We start from the raw sequence: 19,312 nt of genomic DNA on the forward strand, positions 1-19,312 counted from the left end.
AAGAATCATCTCTATCTTGCTATTGATTTCATATCAGTGGTGGTCTCTTCACAGACTTTTCAAATGGCCACCACCCGAGGAAGCATGTCACCCGCTACCAGTAGCTCACATTGCCTTGTTTGGCCAATGATATCCTCCCCTGATGTTGTAGGAGCTACATAACTCCCCTTTATGCTCTTGGGAGCGGGACTAACAAGGGGTTGAATCGGCTCAGCACAAACTTGTTGCGATAGAAACTCTTATCGCAACTCTAGCCGCATCCGATCAGTCTCCTTTTTCATCTCCTCCATTAATTCTTCACATATCTTAGTCATTATTTCTGCTTTGGTCTCTTGGGGGGAGGAGGATGAGTGTCGTTGTAAAACTCCAAAATATAGTTTAATTCCAACCCCTTGTCCAGCTGCACGAACACGACCACAGTGCTCAGGTCGTCCAATTGCTTAAACCAGGATATCGTGACGACCTTCAAGAACAAAATTACCTTGGGATTCCAAGGAATCCTGCTAGAGACAAAAATCATATCAGTTTTTAATATAATTAATGCTTTAAAATAAATGAAAAAATGCTAAAAATAACTACAATTTTTTTTATGATAACCCCTAATTGCTCAGAACTTGGTGCACTCGACTTTTTAATTCAGTCTCTCTTCCATTTTACATGGCGAAAAAGTGGTGATGGAGGAGAAGTGACCCCTGTTACCACATTCTCAGACACAGTCCTTGTCTAGATTGCTTCTTTTCCATCATCAGTGATTGGTCAAGCTTTCGATACCCCGAACGAGACAATACGTGCGGGGTAACATTCTTTAAAGCTATCTCTTGAGATTTCTTCCGACGATCTTGTCATAATTGAAATAAACAAATTGAATTAAATAATATTAACTTATTAATGTTATATAAATAAAAATAGTTAAGTAACTTCACTTACCATCCAAAATTCATTTTCACGGCTTTGTTTAAAAAGACGTCATGTCTCTTCATCAATATTTTGTACTTTAAACAGGGACTTTTGCATTTAAGATCACCAAAATATATTTTGTCGTCAGTCGTGACTTAAAGTGACGAAATTTAAGTCCGATAGTATCTTTGATCGAAGCGATTCCACATTAGGAATTTCAAAATTTGCCTGCAAAATAACATCACCAAATTAAAATTAATCAATGAATATTAAAAAACATTATATGATAACAATAATAATGTAAAGCTTACCCCACTACAAAAAAAAAATCACTTTTAGCAACCACCAAATTTGGTTGCTAACCGTATCTGCGACCGAAACAGTCACCAAATAAAAATGGAAGCGAAAACCCTAGTCGCAAAGCCTTTAGCGATCGAATTATAAAGTGATCGCTAATTTGCAACCGATATTTCGGTGGCGAAATCGGTCGCAGAATATTTGGTCACTAAAGTTTAGAAACCAAATTAGCAATCAAAATTTCAGTGGCTAAATCGGTCGTAGAAAATTTGGTCACCAAAATTCAGAAACCAAATTAACAATCAAACTTTTATAAAAAAATTGGTGGCTAAATCGGTGGCTGAAACAGAGGTGATAGTGACCACATTCGGTCGCTAATGGATTAAAATAATTAATTAAAAAAACTTTTGGTGGCTAATTCGGTGACTAAATATTTTTCTTAATTACAGTACCGATTCTATTTCGGCCGCTAAATTTTTATTTGTAAATATAGCCACCAAATCGATTTCGGTGACCATTTTTATATATATTGTTCATACCTATTTAAAATGGTATTTTAACCATTTTATAAAGAAATTCAAACCTGCTTATAGATACTCAAAATTCAATCAAGCTAAATATGAATGAACTTTAAATACATAGTTTAAGAAGGAGTTGTACTCAAATTAAAAGTAAATCGTATTACACAACGAAAAGTATTAAAAACTAGTTTAAAAAGTCAAATCTATTATATAATTCAGCATCCAACTAATCTTCTTCTGAACTATCATCTCTAATGTTGTCTCCTTTATGATGTCCACTGGTAATAGGATTTGAAGAACCTGATATGGGATTATTTATTTGAATGTGTTGCATGATTTGTTGCATCTGCTCATTTTGTTTGCGCATCAGCTCATCTTGTTTGCGCAAGCGTTCACTTTGCTCTTCATGAGTTTTCATCAATAGCTCCATCTTTTCTTCAAGAGTCCGCTCCTTGACATGTTTTGTCATAAGTTCATCATTTAACTTTTGAATAATCTCACGCATTTCTTCTATTTGATGGACAACTAGAGCTTGGCTTGTAGTCGAGTGAGCACTTGTTGAACTATTAAACCTTTTGCTCAATACACCAAGACCATAGACATTCCCTTTCTTATTTCCACCTCCAACAACATAAATGTATATTTCATTGTCATCAATAGAGGCAACATGAGAGTTTTGCGAAGATTCGTTTTCAAGCATTTGTTGTTGTTGGGCTTCTTCTCGACGTTTCTTATATTTCTCCTGAAAATGAAATCAAATTGATTATTACAAAGAAAACATATAGTAAAAATTAAATTATAACTTAAATTTTAAACATACTGCAAGGTCGCAAGTCTTGTCATTGACCCATTGTCCAGTCTTCAATTTCTTCGTTCTCTCTACAACCTCCGAAGCAGTTGGTTGTCGTTCAAGCTCCTTAGTCTACATAATTTTAATAAAAAGATATAATAGATTATATTTAAATAAAATATAGAAAGAGAAAAAAATATAATAATATTACCATTTTCTCAAAGTGAGCCGCAGTAGATATGGAACCACCATAGTAGGCTGAGGCTCCCTTCTCAACAGCCCGATTCGCCTTGGCAATAACACTCTTGTTTTGGAATTTTGTAGAACTCCAATGCTGGTCCAAGGTTGCTCGAACAAGTGGTGGAATCCAGGTCCCCTTATCTTGACCATGTCTAACTTTACTCATAGCATTTTTAAAGATACGGGAGGCTTTTGTATCAAAAATGGATCTAATGAGTTGGTCTTGTTCCAGATCCCACCTATACTCTTTATGCATGAAAAATAAATTAGAAAACAAACATTGTAGAAAATAGAATAACATTTTAAATGTAATCATAACTCAAATTACCTTAAACTCTCCAAACCATCTATCTCTGAGCTCAAGACAAACCTTCTTCCATGTGGGACTGGGTTCATCATATTTTTGCTTGATGATTTGTGAGATTACATTGGAAGGTCCATTTGCTGGTGAAAATATGTATTCAAAACATATTGTCAAAATGATATATGAAAATCAAAACATATTGATGAATTACAATTAGATTAAAATATACTTACTCTCCTCTTTCTGCATGAAGCCAGGGTCTTTGATCAACTACATTGTCGGACTCATTGTCAGGTGTAAGAGAGTCTTGTATTGGTGAAGGTTGATTCATAGTTGGCTCTGTAGAAAAGGAAATAGGATTTGATTCTCCTACATGATGTTCAGTATCTTGTTCGTGAAGTGTAGGAAGTGGGGGTCCTTCATAGATAAGATGTGTAGACTCCATAGTTGTTGGAAGAACAAATGAAGGGCAAATGTTGGAGTTGGGTAAAGATATATCATCAACACGAACACCTTGACCACCACGATTAGGTGGTCTACGACCACCACCTCTACGACCACCACCACCACCAAGTAAAAAATATTACATATATAAGATGTAATTAATACAATAATCAAAGTGGACCAATCAATTTTGAATAATCAAATAAAGTAATCATGATCAAAAGACTCAAACTTGATTGTGTTTTCTACAACCAAATATGCCAGTTATCTTCCCTGTTATTCACTACAATTATGGGAAACCACAATAAAATTAATGTTAAACATAATTTTGACAAGGTATACAATCAATTTTAATGCATGAATTACCGAAGAGGTATCTGTTTCACTGAAATCACTCTCAATGTTATCCTCACTTGAAATGTATTCCTCCTCGTATTGTTCATCTATGTTTGTTTCATTTAGTAATTGTAGATCTACTTCTTCTCCCCCCCCCCAATCAACATCAGCAAGAGAATCGTGAATGAATTCTGGATCAACATGTAGCATTACTTCAAGTTAATATGAATCACCAACAAGTTGACCAATTAAACCCAACAAGTTAATATGAATCATATATGGATAATGTCCAATCAGAAACACGCAAAAAACATATTAACTAATTGATTCTCGTCGTACACGGTACATTGCTTCATACACATTCATAATATAATAGTTCATAAGAAATTGCATTGGAACATTAACTTGAGTAAAATATACTAGAAAATACTTGCATACCTCCATTTGCGCCTCTTTTCACGCCTTTGCTCGCACCTCCGCTCGCCTCTATTTGCGCCTTCGTTCGCACATCTGTTTGTCTCCGTTTGCGGCGACGCCCTCCATGCGCAGCTTCCTCCTCCTTCTCTTGCACCTTCGTTCGCACCACAACCACCAGCTGCAGTTTCTTCCTCCTTCTCCAATGGTTCTTTGTTTTATGAAAATTTACCCACTTCAATACCCTAAAAGTTAACACCAACTCTTTGAAGCTTGAAAAAGAACACAGTGAGAGAACTTTCTTAAAATAATAATAATAATATTCAAGAATTTATGACCACAAATTTTTCAATAGATTAAATAAAATTGATTTTAAATCAACATCCCAATGTTTTATTTAATTACATTATTTATTTTTTCAATACATAAAATAAAATTGATTTTGAATCAACATCTCAATGTTTTATCTAATTATATTATTTATTATTAGAAATGAATAAAACTATGTAGCCATACACATTCAAAAATAAATATTAAATAAGTATTTAAATACCCATGATAATAAATATGAATATTTTAATCACTTAATTATTTTTCATACTAATACAAATTTGATGGTTTCTAACTTGCATATACTTATTATCTCTATTAATAATTTTTATTTAAACAGCCTTTTTTATAGAAACAAGTAATAAAAGTGCTATTAATAAAAAATATTAATAATTAAAAAATTATTTACAATTTAATTCTGAAAATTTATTTATTTTTATAAAATTAAAGTTGTTTTTAAAAGATAGTTTTATTTAAATTTAATTATGTGGCGTAATTTATTTTTTTATAAAGAATTAATTTTATTAATAATAATTTTTTATTATGTAATTTTATTTATAATTTTTATTTTAGCTGATATTTTAAAAATAATATTTAATTAATTTTATTTAAATTTAAGAAATTACAAACTCATGACCACTCATGAATGTATAGAATGTGATCCTTGTATAGTTTTTATAATAAAAATAAAAGTAGTAGTAAAATAAACAATTATATTTAGCGACCAAAACAAATTCGGTGGCTGATTTGGTGAAAAAAATAAACACTTATATTTAGCGACCACAAACAAACCGGTGGCTAAAAAATAAACAAATTTGGTGGCTGATTCGGTGGCAAAACTAAACAATTATATTTAGCAACCAAAGAAAAATTGGTGGCTAAACAACAAAACATATTCGGTGACTAATTTGGTGGCAGAAAATAAGCAATAATAATTAGCGACCGAATTAAAATCGGTGGCTAATAAAAAAGAAACATAATCGGTGGCTAATTCGGTCGCAGATGTATTTTCCCAAATTTATTCAAAACAGTCACCACTTTAGCGATCGGTGATTTTTTCACTCTCATGTTCGGTCGCTGATGCGGTCGCAAAACTAACTAAAATCATTAATAATTCAGTTGGTCGTTATTTTGGTCGCAGATTTGACACTATAGGTATTCGGTGGCTAATTCGGTTGCAAATTGCGACCACTTATTTTCGGTCACTGAATTCGGTGACTAAAGTGTTATTTTCTTGTAGTGCCCAAACATCCTCCCAGTGCATGTTTCGATTGACCTCTGACACGTCATCCCATGAATTAATCAAAATGGAGAGCCTCTCACGAGAAACAACTCCAAGATATCTATTAAACTCATCTGCATTAGGACCAAAAGTCACTCCAGTGTTGACGTCAATGTCAACACGTGTCGTCTCACCAGCAGCACGTTTCAATGCGAGATGCTTCAATCTAGTAGGTCCTTTTCCGGCCTCGTCCGGATTGGGATCTAATTGGAGTTTGATTGTCATCCATATATGTGTTAAAAAAATTAGGTAACAAACATTAGTTAATCTGCATCGAATTAAAATCATATAAAACAAATACATAAAATTCTAAATGCGTATTATAAAAAATATTTCTAAATTTACTACCATAGTGGGTTGAATATTCATATGTAAATTCCTTCACTGTGGTCTTTACGGGTTGCATGTACATCATCAAGTACATCGTCATCTTTATTAATTATCATTGGTGTGAATGAACGGGGGTCACCATTTTCAATATTATCTATGGCCTCCCCTTGTTTTTTCCCGTGTAAAACGACATACCAATGTTCTGATGTAAGATCTTTCACATAGAAAATCTGAAATGCTTGTTGAACCATTATAAATTGCTCATCTCGATACCCTATCTTTCAAAAGTTCATTAGTGTGAATCCTAATTCATCAATTTTAACCCCACTTTTATTGTCAACCCATTTACACTTGAAAACTGGAACGAAAAACTTAGTGTAGTCAACCTCCCATATCTCTTCTCTAAACCCATAGTATGTCATTGATCCAAGTACTGGATTTGTATCTTTCGAAGTCGAAAACTACATTGACACGGCTTCAAGAGTAACACCAGAATTTTGAATGATACTTTTTTCATTCATAGACTTCGTGTAAAATATACAATTATTCACTTCGTACACTTTACAAGAAATGACATCAAACTTCAATCCAGCAGCCAATCAGGTCAAGGTCTCCGATGTCGTTGAATCCTTTTTTTTTATCAGCATCGTTGAATCCTTTAACACCTCGTCTTTAAACCAAGGCATGAAAGTTTCCATCAATACCCATTTCTCTGCTTGTCTTGGGTTATTTGCCCTCACAATGGTTTTATGAGCTTTTATGTAAGGTATAACTTCATCTTCAATATATACAAATGTGCTTGCAAGACTTCTGATCGAGGTTTGCTTACAATATTCACACAACGTAAACATTTACGTGTAGAATGCTTGTGGTGCCATGAATTAGCTAGAAGACCTATTGGATTTGCTTTTGACATGTATTATGAACAAAATTCAATACTTTCTTCAGCTTTGTACCTTTCAATCATTGAAGCTTCTGGACGATAATGATTTTTCACATAACCTTTCAAAATTTTCATATACCGCTCAACAGAATACATCCATCTTAAGTACACTGGTCCACACAATCTAACCTCTCTTACCAAATGCACAACTAGATGAACCATGATGTCAAAAAAAGATAGAGGAAAAAACATCTCCAATTCACACAAGATAAAAACAATTTCATCTTGAAGTTCATCTAGTTTTGATGGATCAATGACTTTACAACATATGGAAGAGAAAAATGAGCACAAACGGGTTATGGTATGTCTAATATTTTTTGGTAAGATCCAACGAATAGCTACTGGCAGCAATTGTTGCATCAAGATGTGGAAATCATGAGACTTCAACCCAATTAACTTCAAATCTTGCATTGACACTAGGCTTTTCACATTTGAGGAATGTCCTTGTGGCACTTCCTTTAGACATTAACAAAAACTATTTTTTTCTTCTTTTGACATGGTGTAACAGGCTGGGGGCAAATATGTACACTTACCCATTTCTATGGGTGCCAACTCGCCTCGTATGTTCATCTCAGTCAAATCTAAACGAGCATTTAGACCATCCTTCGTCTTCCCGTTAATGTTAAGAAGTGTACCAATTAAGCTATCACACACATTCTTCTCAACATGCATTACATTTATAGAATGTTTGACTTCTAACCTCCATCAGTATGAAAGATCAAAGAAGATTGATTTTTTCTTCCAAATGTTTGTCACAGATGACTTTTTTTTTTACTTACCGAAGGTGTGGTCTATGTTATTTACCTTTTTGTAAACCTCAACACCAGTTAATGGAGTTGGTGGACCACTAGTCTCTTGGTGTCCATTAAAGGCTTTTTTCAACCTCCGGTAAGGATGATGGCTTATAAGAAACCTCTGATGCCGAAGATATACTATATTCCTTCCATGTTTCAATTATTGAGAAGCATTGTCTTCTTCGCATATTGGACATGCTTTATGACCCTTAACACTATAACCTAATAAGTTACCATATGCTGGAAAGTCATTGATGGTGCAAAATAACATGGAATGAAGCTTGAAAGTTTCATTAGAAAATCCGTCAAATACTTCAACACCATGGTCCCACGTTAACTTCAAATCTTCAATTAGGGGACTTAGATAAACATATATGTCATTCCCTGACTGTTTCGGACCGGATATCATCATAGACAACATCATGTATTTTCGCTTCATGCACAATCCAGGAGGTAAGTTGTAAATAACTAGTAAAACAGGCCATGAACTGTGATTTGTACTCATATTACCAAATGGATTCATTATGTGTGTAGCTAAATCAAGTCAGATATTTCTTGATTCTTTACCAAACTCTGGAAACTCATCATCAAATTTCTTCCACTGAATAGAATCAGTTGGATGTCGGTACATGGCATCACATTTCCTCTCATCTGCATGCCATCTAAGATTCTTAGCATCGTTTGGGTTTGCAAACAAACGCTTCATCCTTGGAATGATGGGAAGATACCACATAACCTTCATTGGGGATCCATGTTTTTCTATATCTTCAATAGTATCATCATCTTTTTGTTTCAACTTATAACGTGATAACCCACACCTCGGACAACTTTTCCATAATTCAAAATCTTTCTAGTATAATATACAATCATTAGTACATGCATGTATTTTTTTATACTCCATACCCATTAGACAAAGAATCTTTTTGGCCACATAATTACGATTAGGTAGAGTATTTTCCTCTGAAAGCATATTCTTCAACAATTGAAGCAATTTCGTGAAGCTTTTATCAGTCCATCCATTTATTGCCTTCAAATTCATCAATCTTAACACCGCTGACAACTGTGTGAAGTTAGTTGCTCCAGGATATAATGGAGTCTCTGCATCACTTGACATACTTCCATATCCATGTGCTTCTGCAAAAGGCTGAGCTCCTACATCACGAACCATGTCCTTCAATCGATCATCATCTACATCATTATGTATTGTATCATCCATGGTGGACCCCACATATTCTTCAGTTACGGAAACACATGGTAAATTTAACAATTCATCATGTCATGTCCAAGTTTATAAGATCGAAGAAACTCATCACATAGCAGGTGCTCCCTCATTATCTTAACATCCAGTATCCTTCCATTTAAACAGTTAACGCACGGACACCTAGTCTTTGCTCCATCATGACCATTATTAATCGTGTTACGTTGTGCAGATTGTATAAATTCTTCTACTTCTCTTTCGTACTCATCACTTATGTGAAGAGAATTAATCCAATTTCAATCCATTATATTCTGAAATAGTCATTCAGGTGTTTTCTAATCAATGTTCTATCTCACGCGTTTGTCGATGGTCGAACACTCCCGGACTCAATACTAGCATGTATCAATTATCGAGGGTGGAACACCCTCGGACTCAATACAAACACGATAATTTTATTCGAAACTAACAACTAACATAATATAAATACAAATTATAATAAACACGAAATAATATAAATTTTAAAAAATACAAATTATAATACATAAAAAAAACAAATTCATAACATTAAAAAAAATTCAAAAAATAGAAAACATCACCAACCTTGAGTGTGAAGGCAACATTGGCCAAGAGTGGCACGACGGTGGCAGCAGACGCGGCGGTGGAAGCAGAAGCAGCGACGGAGCACACCAAAAACCAAAGAAGAACCCACGAAGGCAATGCAATAGTACTTCAAGTGCAACAAACCAAACAAAGTAAGATAAAGGAAACAAAAATTATATACATTGGTGAAGAATAAAGAGAGCTCGAAGAAACTTACAGAGGCACGAAAGCAAAATCAATGAAGCTGCAAGAAGAGATGAACAGTAAGCGCAAATGCGAGCAGGAGTGTGCAAACGCGAAATGCAAAGAGGAGAAAGAAAATAAGAAAGAGTAAGTTGCGCGCTTCATAAATTAGGGTAAAAATGATTTAAGAATGCGGTTATTACAAATAATCGCATTTGTAAATTAACTTAATTTCAAAAATGTCACCGCGTTTTTAAAGACTACGTCTGTTTGTAAAGTCGCACTTAATAAACAGTAGTCATTTCTACATTTTTCTAGTGTATGGAGATACCCATTTCACATAAAAAAAAACACGTCCTTTTCAAATTCTTTTATAATTAAATATTCGATTATATATATATATATATATATATATTCTATTTATTTGATTTCGATAAATATCAAATATAATTTTTTAATTCAAATTTAAAAGTTTAAATCTTAATAATATTTAAAAAAATGGATTTTTCATTTTGTTAAAATAAATAGAATAATAGATTTAATTTTTAAAAATTTTCTATTTGACATGTTTTTGTTTTCCACTCCAAGAAAATCATTAAATAGAAAGATAAAAAATAATTAGTTACAACATTAACTAAATTATATATTATTTTATAGACTAAAAAATTATTAGTATCTAAAGTGATTTCTATTATTAATAAAAATTTATAAAATGATTTCTAAATTAGTATCTAAATTAGCTATCAAATTTTAGTTATTTATTATTTTGTATTCTAAATTAGTCTCTAGTAACTAAAATATTAGTAGCGGATAGTTAGATATTAATTAAAAAAAATATTTTATAAATTTTTATTAAATATAAACTATTTTAAATATTAATATTTTTTTAATTTATAAAATAGTTTTTAATTTAATATTTTTTGTTAGTTACATGAATGAGAATATTTGTCTTCATTAATATACAAATATATTGGTCTTACAAAGTAAGGTATAATTAAGGAAATTTATACACTTAAAAAAACTTAAATCAACTTTTTAATCTTATTGTTTTATGATGGTGTAACTCTATCTCTACAAAAGTTTCAACGTTTTAAAAATATTGGAATTTTATTTCTTTAGTGTTTTAAAAAAAAATATTTATGTTGCATCTAATCTAATGTATGACATGAGATTTAGTGACAAATGATATGTTAGAATGATAAATAGTTATGATGTCACTCGCAATGTATTAACATACGTGGCAATAAGAACTAAAATTACATCATCGTGATTTTAAAGATTAAATTTGCACAGCTGCCACTTTAAAGATCAAAATCAAAATTACACACTTAATTTTGTGTCAGTTTTTCTTATCCATTTTCTATAATCAAAATACATTTCAAAAATAAAATAAAGCTCACAAATAGATAAAGAAAAAAAAAGGGTAAACAAAAAAACACATGAAGGGGAAGGAGTGAAGCACAACTTATTATATAAATCAAAATATTAAAAGATAAAATTTATTATGGGAAGTTAGTACTAGTTTATCTTTTGTTTTTCACTTTTTTTTGTATTTATTTGTAATCATTATCCAAACAAAATTAGACGTAGATTCGTCACGGAAAATGTGTTGAATTTTTTCCATGACGTGTAATATGGTCAATTTGTGTGCATGCTATACACAGGGAGAAGTTTACATATTCATAATAACCTATGGTTCTTTGTTTTGCATTTTTTTTAAGTTTTTCTAAAAAAATTGAGTCTTAATAAAATATAATATCTCTCCTTTCTGTTTTTTTTTCCTTATTTTTATTTAAATTGTAAAAGTTTCATTTCAATAATTATAAAGAAATTAATAAAAGTAAACAAAAAGCTAAATTAAAAATAAACAAAATTCAGTGTATACTTTTGATATTAAAATACAATAAATATATACTTTTTAAGCATTAATATCATGAATATATGTACAATCATAAGACTAATTAGAAGAAATATAAATTTAAACAAAATTGCAAATTTAAAATAGAGATGTTAAGATATTTCTTAGTCTCACCAATAATTGTTTATAAAAATGTAACTTTTTATTCTTTATACTTGATATGTTAACAACTCTAACTATATTATAATTAAAGAATGATATTTTTTATTAAAATGAACTAATTTTAAAATTATATTGACTAAATTAATTTAGTAAATTAATGACTTATATAAAGTTAGCAAATAATAATTTTCAACTAAATACATTTACGCAATTAGACATTTCTCTTGAAAAAGTCCAATAGAACTCCTTTGTGGACAAGTTCCACACACGAATCTTCTTCAATAGTTCCTTTTACGTACCAATCTGATCCATAACTTCAAGCTAAAGAAACCAGAATCCATATTCAATTGAAAAAAAAAAAAACATTGACAAATCTCAACTATGTATGACAGAAAAATTGATCTAAAAGGAAGCCTAAGAAACCATAATAGTATGAAACATACAATAATGTCTGAAGATGAATCCAGCCAAAAGCAATGAAGAAAGAAAGTCACAAGTATTTTTTACATAAGATTTGATTGTTTTTGGGGGTGAGTGAGAACTGATTTGAGTGCAGAAACATCAATTCTTGCTGATTCCTGCTTCACCCATTGGACAACCCTTTCTGCTTCCTTGCTAACCTTTTCTTCCTCTTCCAATGCTTTCTTCAGCCTCTTTTCTTGTTCCTTCACTGAAAACGTGCTCCTGTCAGATAGCATCTCATCATCCTTTCCCCTCTCAACGTCTTCTGAACTCAACTCTCCACTGCTTCTGCCATTCCTTGCAACACTCTTCTTGCTGGAGGAGAAGCAAAACCAACACTCCATGATCAAACTTTGGGATAACAAAACCAACCCTTCTATTTGTTCAATAATTAATTAAAGTTGAGTAACTGAATTTGATGATTGAAGAATGTGATAATGTGGAGTTGTTGAGATGAGGTGTTATTTGAAGAAATGGAAAGAGAGATGATGTGAATGTGTTGGTTAATTCATATTTGGCAGTGGGTGAGCTGGTGGGACCCACTTGTATGTATGAAGTGGTGATGTGTGTTTATTATATGCCATGTGGGGAGACTCATTTCATCTTTCTTTTTTCTTTCTAAAGCTAATAGGAGATGGAGACCTAAACAAATTGCATTCCTCTTGAGCCAACAAGAGTTAGTACACTTTTTATTTTAACTAGATCAAAATTCACTATTAATTGAATTGATTCACTTTTAACATTTTAACTACTTCTTATGGGATTATATTTTTTAAGATAAGATGATGATTGATAATAATTCAAACCCTTCATATTGTTTGTAGTTCAATTTAAGGGTTTTCTGAAATCATATTGAAGTTCACTTTACATTATTATATTATTCATTCTTTCATGTAACTTTTAAAATTTAACTTAATTTTACAATAGTTTCAATGAATACATTTTATCGACCCTAATAATAACATCACTAATAAAGAATTTTAATTAAAATATTAAAATTAATATATGAATTTTCAAAGAAATTTTAGTATAACATAATAAAAAATTTGAATTTAATTTAATATGTAAGATCTTAAGTATAAGGAGTTAGAAGATAGTTTTAGAGTAAAAGTGATATAATTAGAATGATACCTTGATATTTATTTTATTATTAAAGTGAAAATTTCATATAAATAAAAAAATTAATTATTCATATCTCATTTTAAAATAATTATCATCTTTTTAAGAATCTTTCTTTTCTGACTTCCTTCTCTCTTCAATTTGACTCTATCCTTAATCAGATTTAACGAAAAGAGACATTTTTCGAGTTCTGACAGTGAATAGAGTAAAACTTCCTGATCATATTTTTTATTAGAGATATTTAATTTTGCTTCTTTTTTTTAGTCATTTTTTAGTTTTCCTATTTACCTAGGTAACCTTGTTTTGCATGTGGTGTTTGTAACTCCAAGATTAGTCTTTGTTAGTTCAGGATTCTAGTGATGTTTGTATATCCTAGATAAATACTTTATGATGCATATTAGATTATCTTTATGTCTTTTGGGAGTCGAAACTCCTTTTTGGTACTTAGTTGTCTAATTAGGTAAGGAAAGTTAAACTTGAGTCTCTATAATACTTAGGCTATAATATCTTACTGTGAAAGTGACTTGATCACTTTGTTGGAATTTCTTGTAGGTTTTGAACCTTTGAGTGAAATATATGTATTTTGAACTTATAGGTGATATGAAATGGTGGATGTTTGATGTCAATGGAGTATTTTTAGTATTTTTTTCTAAGTTTGTTGAAAATGAATTAGATAAATTGAAAAATTGTAGTATTATTGATATGTGTATGAGTACCTGAGTATTATTGATATTAGTATTGATATTATTATGATCTTTGACTATTTGATGTGAAAGTTGGAAGGTTTAAATTGTTTGATTGTGTGTATGAGTACCTGAGTTGTGGTAAAACACTTTAGATAGGATCAAGTGACTCAAGTTGAAAATGATAGTTTGGAAACAAGTAAGAAAATTATATGAAAAACCTTCTCGAGTCACTTGGACCAGTTTCAGAATTCTACAGTACGCAGACTCGCTGGACAAAATTCATAAATTTAAGCATTGGTCATTGGACGAGTCACTATCGCTAAGTGATTTAGTCCTAGTAGTTTGGATGTTGCATGAGTAATGTTCTCGCTCAGCGAAATTTGGGGAATTAAAACCTCAAGAGCATTCACTTTCATTGCGTGAAATTGGTTTTGGTCACTAGACAAGTCTAACATTCACTGGGCAAATTTGGTCACAGGGCTTGGTTGTTGGGTGAGCCTGAGCTGAGACTCACTGGGCGAGAACATGTGTTTTGCACATGTGAATTGTGATTGTGAGATGTTTTAGTTTGTTTTAAAAATTAAATTTCTATATAAGTGTATGGTATATTAAGGTGTTAAATGAAATATGAATTATGTAGAAGTTTGATTGAGATATAGTATTTCCAAGAAAAAAAAATATCGTGTTGAGATTATTTAGAACATGCATTGAATTATATATTCATCTACAATGAGATACTCTGACTCTACTAGTATATTAGAATCGCATAGATGAAAATGACTAAGACTACAATTTGAAAGATAGTTGGTATGGTAGGTAGGTCATATGCATTTATCATGTCATATGAGAGGACTTGCTTACTATGTTCATGTAGTTGTGTGGAAAAATAACACAGTAAATATGGTATGACAGATGCAGGTCTCTAAGCCAAATTCAACGTATTTGTATTCCAGAAGTAAAGTCAAGTGTTTATATATGTATATCAATGGATTTCTAACATGAGTAATATTAAATATGAGTTATTTGTAAAACACTTGATTATTGAGTACACTATAGGTGATGAAGTATGAAAGTTTGAGATGTTTGTAACTTATTTGAATGGTAATTTATTTTAATGTTATATTTTTGTTAAATCTTTAACTTATCCTATCTCTTTTTATGTTCGTTTAAAATTTATGATGATAGTGTGTTATATATGATATTGCATGAAAAAAAACTCCAAAGTGAACAAATACAATTTCATTTGTTTTCTTTTGATATTTTATTTTGACATGTGTATATTGAAAAATCTTTATAGAAAGGAATATTTTTTTGTAAAGTTATTTGATGATGATATAAATAATATATATATATATATATGAAATCCCTATATAATTTTTATTAGAATTCGTCAAAGAAAGAAAAGTGTAAGAGAGTTTTCTTAATAATATGAAAGAATGACACCTACTTTAATTAAAATAAAACCTACTTAAATAAAAGAAATATGAATATTTATTTTATTTAAAAAATAAAGAATTAATTTAGTAATTAAAATTATATCTTATTATCATATTTTAGTATAATAAAATAAACAATATAAAAAGAAAGTGTGACAATGTAATGATCAATAATTTTAAAATCTTAAATTAAGTTTCAAGTGATTAGTTTAATATTTTATTTATTAATTTTTAGTTTTGATGTTTGGAATGAATGTGAATTTTTTAGTTACAAAAATTTAATAATTAATATATATTTAAAAAATAATTAATTAATTAATTAAAAAATATATATTTTTAAGAGAAAGAACAAAGCTGAGAAGTAGATAACTTCACTGTAATAATATTAATTAAAAAGAATTTAAGGGTTTGGAGAATAATTACAATAAAATTACATTTTCGTTATTACAAAAGGGGTTGGAAAAGATAAATGGAAATGCGTAATTATGTGAGATAAAAAAAATACTTAAATGTTGAGAGAGAAAATTAAAGAATTATGTTTAGAAAATAATAAAAATCATGAAAAATAGTAGATTTTGATGAAGAAGAAAATTAGTGAAAATGATAGTTCAAATCCTAAAAATAAAGGTTACGAAAATATTTTCTCTAATTTATCATTTTTAACAGATAGTATTATTAAAATTAGAGAAAAAAAATTAAAAATTTAAGGGAAAAAGGTATTTTTAATCATGTTTTATATTTTAATATTAAATAGGAAAATAAGATAAATATTAAGTTAACCGAAAAGAAATCTTTTTTGTCAATATTATTTCGAATTTTGTTTAAAAAATTTCTAGTATCTAAAAAAAATCCAATTTAAAATATTATAAGAAAAGATTTAGAATACACAGTGAATAATAAACTGATAAAGAAAATGCACTTTTTTTTAATTTTTGGTCATCAAGATTGATATTTAATTAATAGTAATATTTTTAAATTTTTTTAAATAATTTTTTAAATTTTATGATATAGATATTTGTAAATGGAGTAAAGTGTGATATACTATGCTTTATTTATTTTTTAATAAGGATGCATTTGATTTTAAGAATAATTAATTTTATCCTGTGTTTGATTATGATGTATTCTAGTTAAAATAAATTGGTATACCGTTTAAAAAATGTATTTTGAATTATTTTATTTATATTTCCGCTAATATTTTTATATTTTGATATAACAAAAATATATGAAATTTATATATTAAATCAGTTTATACGAAAAATTTTGAAATAAAAATTGAGTTACGAAAGAAACTTTTAAATACAATAAGCAGCTAGATGTTAAAGGTGATATATATATATATATATATATATATATATATATATATATTCCTTTCATCAATTTAATAAAATATACAAAACAATTTCGGAATTTTAAGTTTTTTTCATAATTTTATTATCCATTACCATTTCTATTTTTTTATAACTTTAGTTTACACTCATTCTAATTCGATATTCCTTTTTACTTGTGTAATTCTTATTATATTTATTATTTTATCTATTTCTTTATTTTACCAAAGTGTTAAAATTACATTTTTTTAAACAAAATTACATTGTTTTGACCATGAGAAATACTAAATTACACTTTTGTCTAAAAAAATATACACACTAAAGACTAATATATTTCACACTTTAATTTACTAATATAGATGTCTTAACGACTCTATTGAACTTCTATTATTTAAATTTAAAAATTTAGGAAATGGAACAAATTTTTTGAGTGAAGTAGTAAAACTGTACAATAATTTCATTAAATATACAAATGTAAGTTTTGTTAATCAAATAATAAATCATCAATTTAACCACATTAATTCTTAAATTTAATTACTCATTATAACTGTACTTTTTAAAAGTTTAATTAGCACAAATAATAGAGTTACTCTTTTGTTGAAGATAAAAGTTATGTACAAAAATCTGCCACGTGTCCGTATCTATGAGCATTATGTGAAGTAGTGGGTCCCTAAGAATGCACACGTGGACCCCACACTCCGAAACGGCCCAATTAGCCGTTGGCTCGTTGTGCAACAGAAACCCCCCCACGCTCTTGTTGCTGTCCCTCTTCTTCCTCATTTTCTTTTCCTTTTCACACACACACACTTTCACAACAAAACTCACTCACCTTAAACAACACAAACAAACCACACTCCATTCCAACAAAACAACAATGGTGGGTTTCTACGACTTCTCCGACACCGACAATGAGTCCGCCATAGAAGAAATCATCTCACAGGCTCAAGACGCATGCGTTTTGGACCAACTCTCCGCCATCAACTGCTCCGGAATCACCAACTCCGTCCTCCCTTCCCACCTCGAAACCCGTTTCCGCAACCTCAAGTCTTTCCCACAAACCAAAGCTCGCACCATTCCCACCCCCACTTCAAGAAACGACGCAAGTTTCAATTTTTCGCCCTCCAAACAAGACCCGGATTCTGGGTACACTTCTTCGCATGACAAAAAGGGAGTGGGAGAAAAACCAAAAGATGGGTCAGTTTCTTCGCCCCCGTTTACCCCTTCCTCTGAGGAAAGTTCCATGTCTTCCATTTTCAAACCGGTGGAAAAGGAAGGACCCAAACAGGACTCTCCTCTGAGGCCTTCGAGGTCTCCTTCTCCTTCGCCTCCTCGGAGGTGGGGTTGTTTGTGGTGCTCTCCCAAGAAGGAGCAGAAGAAGAAAAGTAAGGAGAATTGGGGTGACGAGTTTTTGTCTTCATTGGGAAGCTTCTCGATGAAGGAGCAGCAGAAGATACTGAAGAAGGCAATGAAGGAAGAAGAGAAGGTTAGCCGCGAGGCTGAGAAGATCGTCCAGTGGGCCAAGCAAGCATCTGCAAGAATGACAGCTTCCGACATTGATGATGAACTCAGTGATTGAAGCACTGAATGTTGGGTCTCTATATCACTTTACTCTTCTGACGTTCAGAGAGAAAGAAAAGAAAAATTGAATTTGTTGTCTTGATTTGTTGGGGACAGTGGGACACTGTCAATTTCATTTTTCGTATTGTCCCAATATTGCGTTTGTTTTACTTTGCATCTATACAAATATTTTACATAGTTTGGGAATTGCCTCATTTGGCTGTATTGAGTTTATACAACTGATAATAGAAATACTTTTTTCCAATTTTATTTCGATTTGATTATCTCCATTGTGTTTTTTGTGTATTATAGATGTTAAATACTCTATTCGTGGGCTTACAATAGTTTGCAAAATCGTAATTGGTCGCGGATTGTTTGTTCCAATTTGATGTTTGTTTTGGACTTCAATCTGATGTGTCAAGGTTATATGATTAATCATAAGCATAATTTAGTTTTCTTAGTCGCTATGAACTTTAAATATACATTGCACTAATTTTCAATCAGTTTGTGTGGGTTTGACTTCAATTATGCACAATTGTTTTTAATACTGTCATTAAAATATACATTAAAAATATTTGTCACGATAGAAATACAAGTATAATATTATGCTCCTTTCATGACACTATTTTACTTATTTCATATTCGATTTCATCTTTGTGCATGCGACTGCAAGTCATGTCTCTAGTGTCATATGCCATATTTCGAAGGTGCTGTTAATAAGGTAATTATCTAAGCATTCTTGATTGTTTAACTTGGGATTTCCTCTTGAAAGTTAAATTGATGAAAAAGGAAACCATTAATGGA

General features: G+C 30.7%; 3 protein-coding genes across 3 annotated transcripts; 1 reads left to right on the forward strand and 2 right to left on the reverse strand.

Moving 5' to 3' along the window:
• Positions 1 to 1,920: 1,920 nt before the first annotated feature.
• On the reverse strand, positions 1,921 to 9,138 carry LOC150029078 (uncharacterized). The gene is made up of 7 exons (XM_090297923.1): positions 9,039 to 9,138; positions 3,860 to 4,020; positions 3,282 to 3,319; positions 3,074 to 3,203; positions 2,717 to 2,995; positions 2,536 to 2,637; positions 1,921 to 2,457 (listed from the first exon to the last, which is right to left on the reverse strand). The coding sequence occupies exons 1-7, from the start codon at positions 9,136 to 9,138 to the stop codon at positions 1,942 to 1,944; spliced, it is 1,326 nt and encodes a 441-aa protein (XP_090154049.1). The 3' UTR covers positions 1,921 to 1,941.
• Positions 9,139 to 12,199: 3,061 nt separating this feature from the next.
• Positions 12,200 to 12,854, reverse strand: LOC137809669 (uncharacterized). Its single transcript, XM_068610769.2, has one exon. It carries the CDS (start codon positions 12,727 to 12,729, stop codon positions 12,427 to 12,429), a length of 303 nt encoding a protein of 100 aa, XP_068466870.1. The 5' UTR covers positions 12,730 to 12,854; the 3' UTR covers positions 12,200 to 12,426.
• A 4,830-nt stretch (positions 12,855 to 17,684) lies between these two features.
• On the forward strand, positions 17,685 to 18,776 carry LOC137811122 (uncharacterized). Its single transcript, XM_068612722.2, has one exon. The coding sequence runs from the start codon at positions 17,826 to 17,828 to the stop codon at positions 18,525 to 18,527; it is 702 nt and encodes a 233-aa protein (XP_068468823.1). The 5' UTR covers positions 17,685 to 17,825; the 3' UTR covers positions 18,528 to 18,776.
• Positions 18,777 to 19,312: the final 536 nt, after the last annotated feature.

The sequence above is a fragment of the Phaseolus vulgaris genome, chromosome 2, assembly GCF_051622355.1.
Source record: "Phaseolus vulgaris cultivar YP4 chromosome 2, ASM5162235v1, whole genome shotgun sequence".
Classification (NCBI taxonomy): Eukaryota; Viridiplantae; Streptophyta; class Magnoliopsida; order Fabales; family Fabaceae; genus Phaseolus; species Phaseolus vulgaris.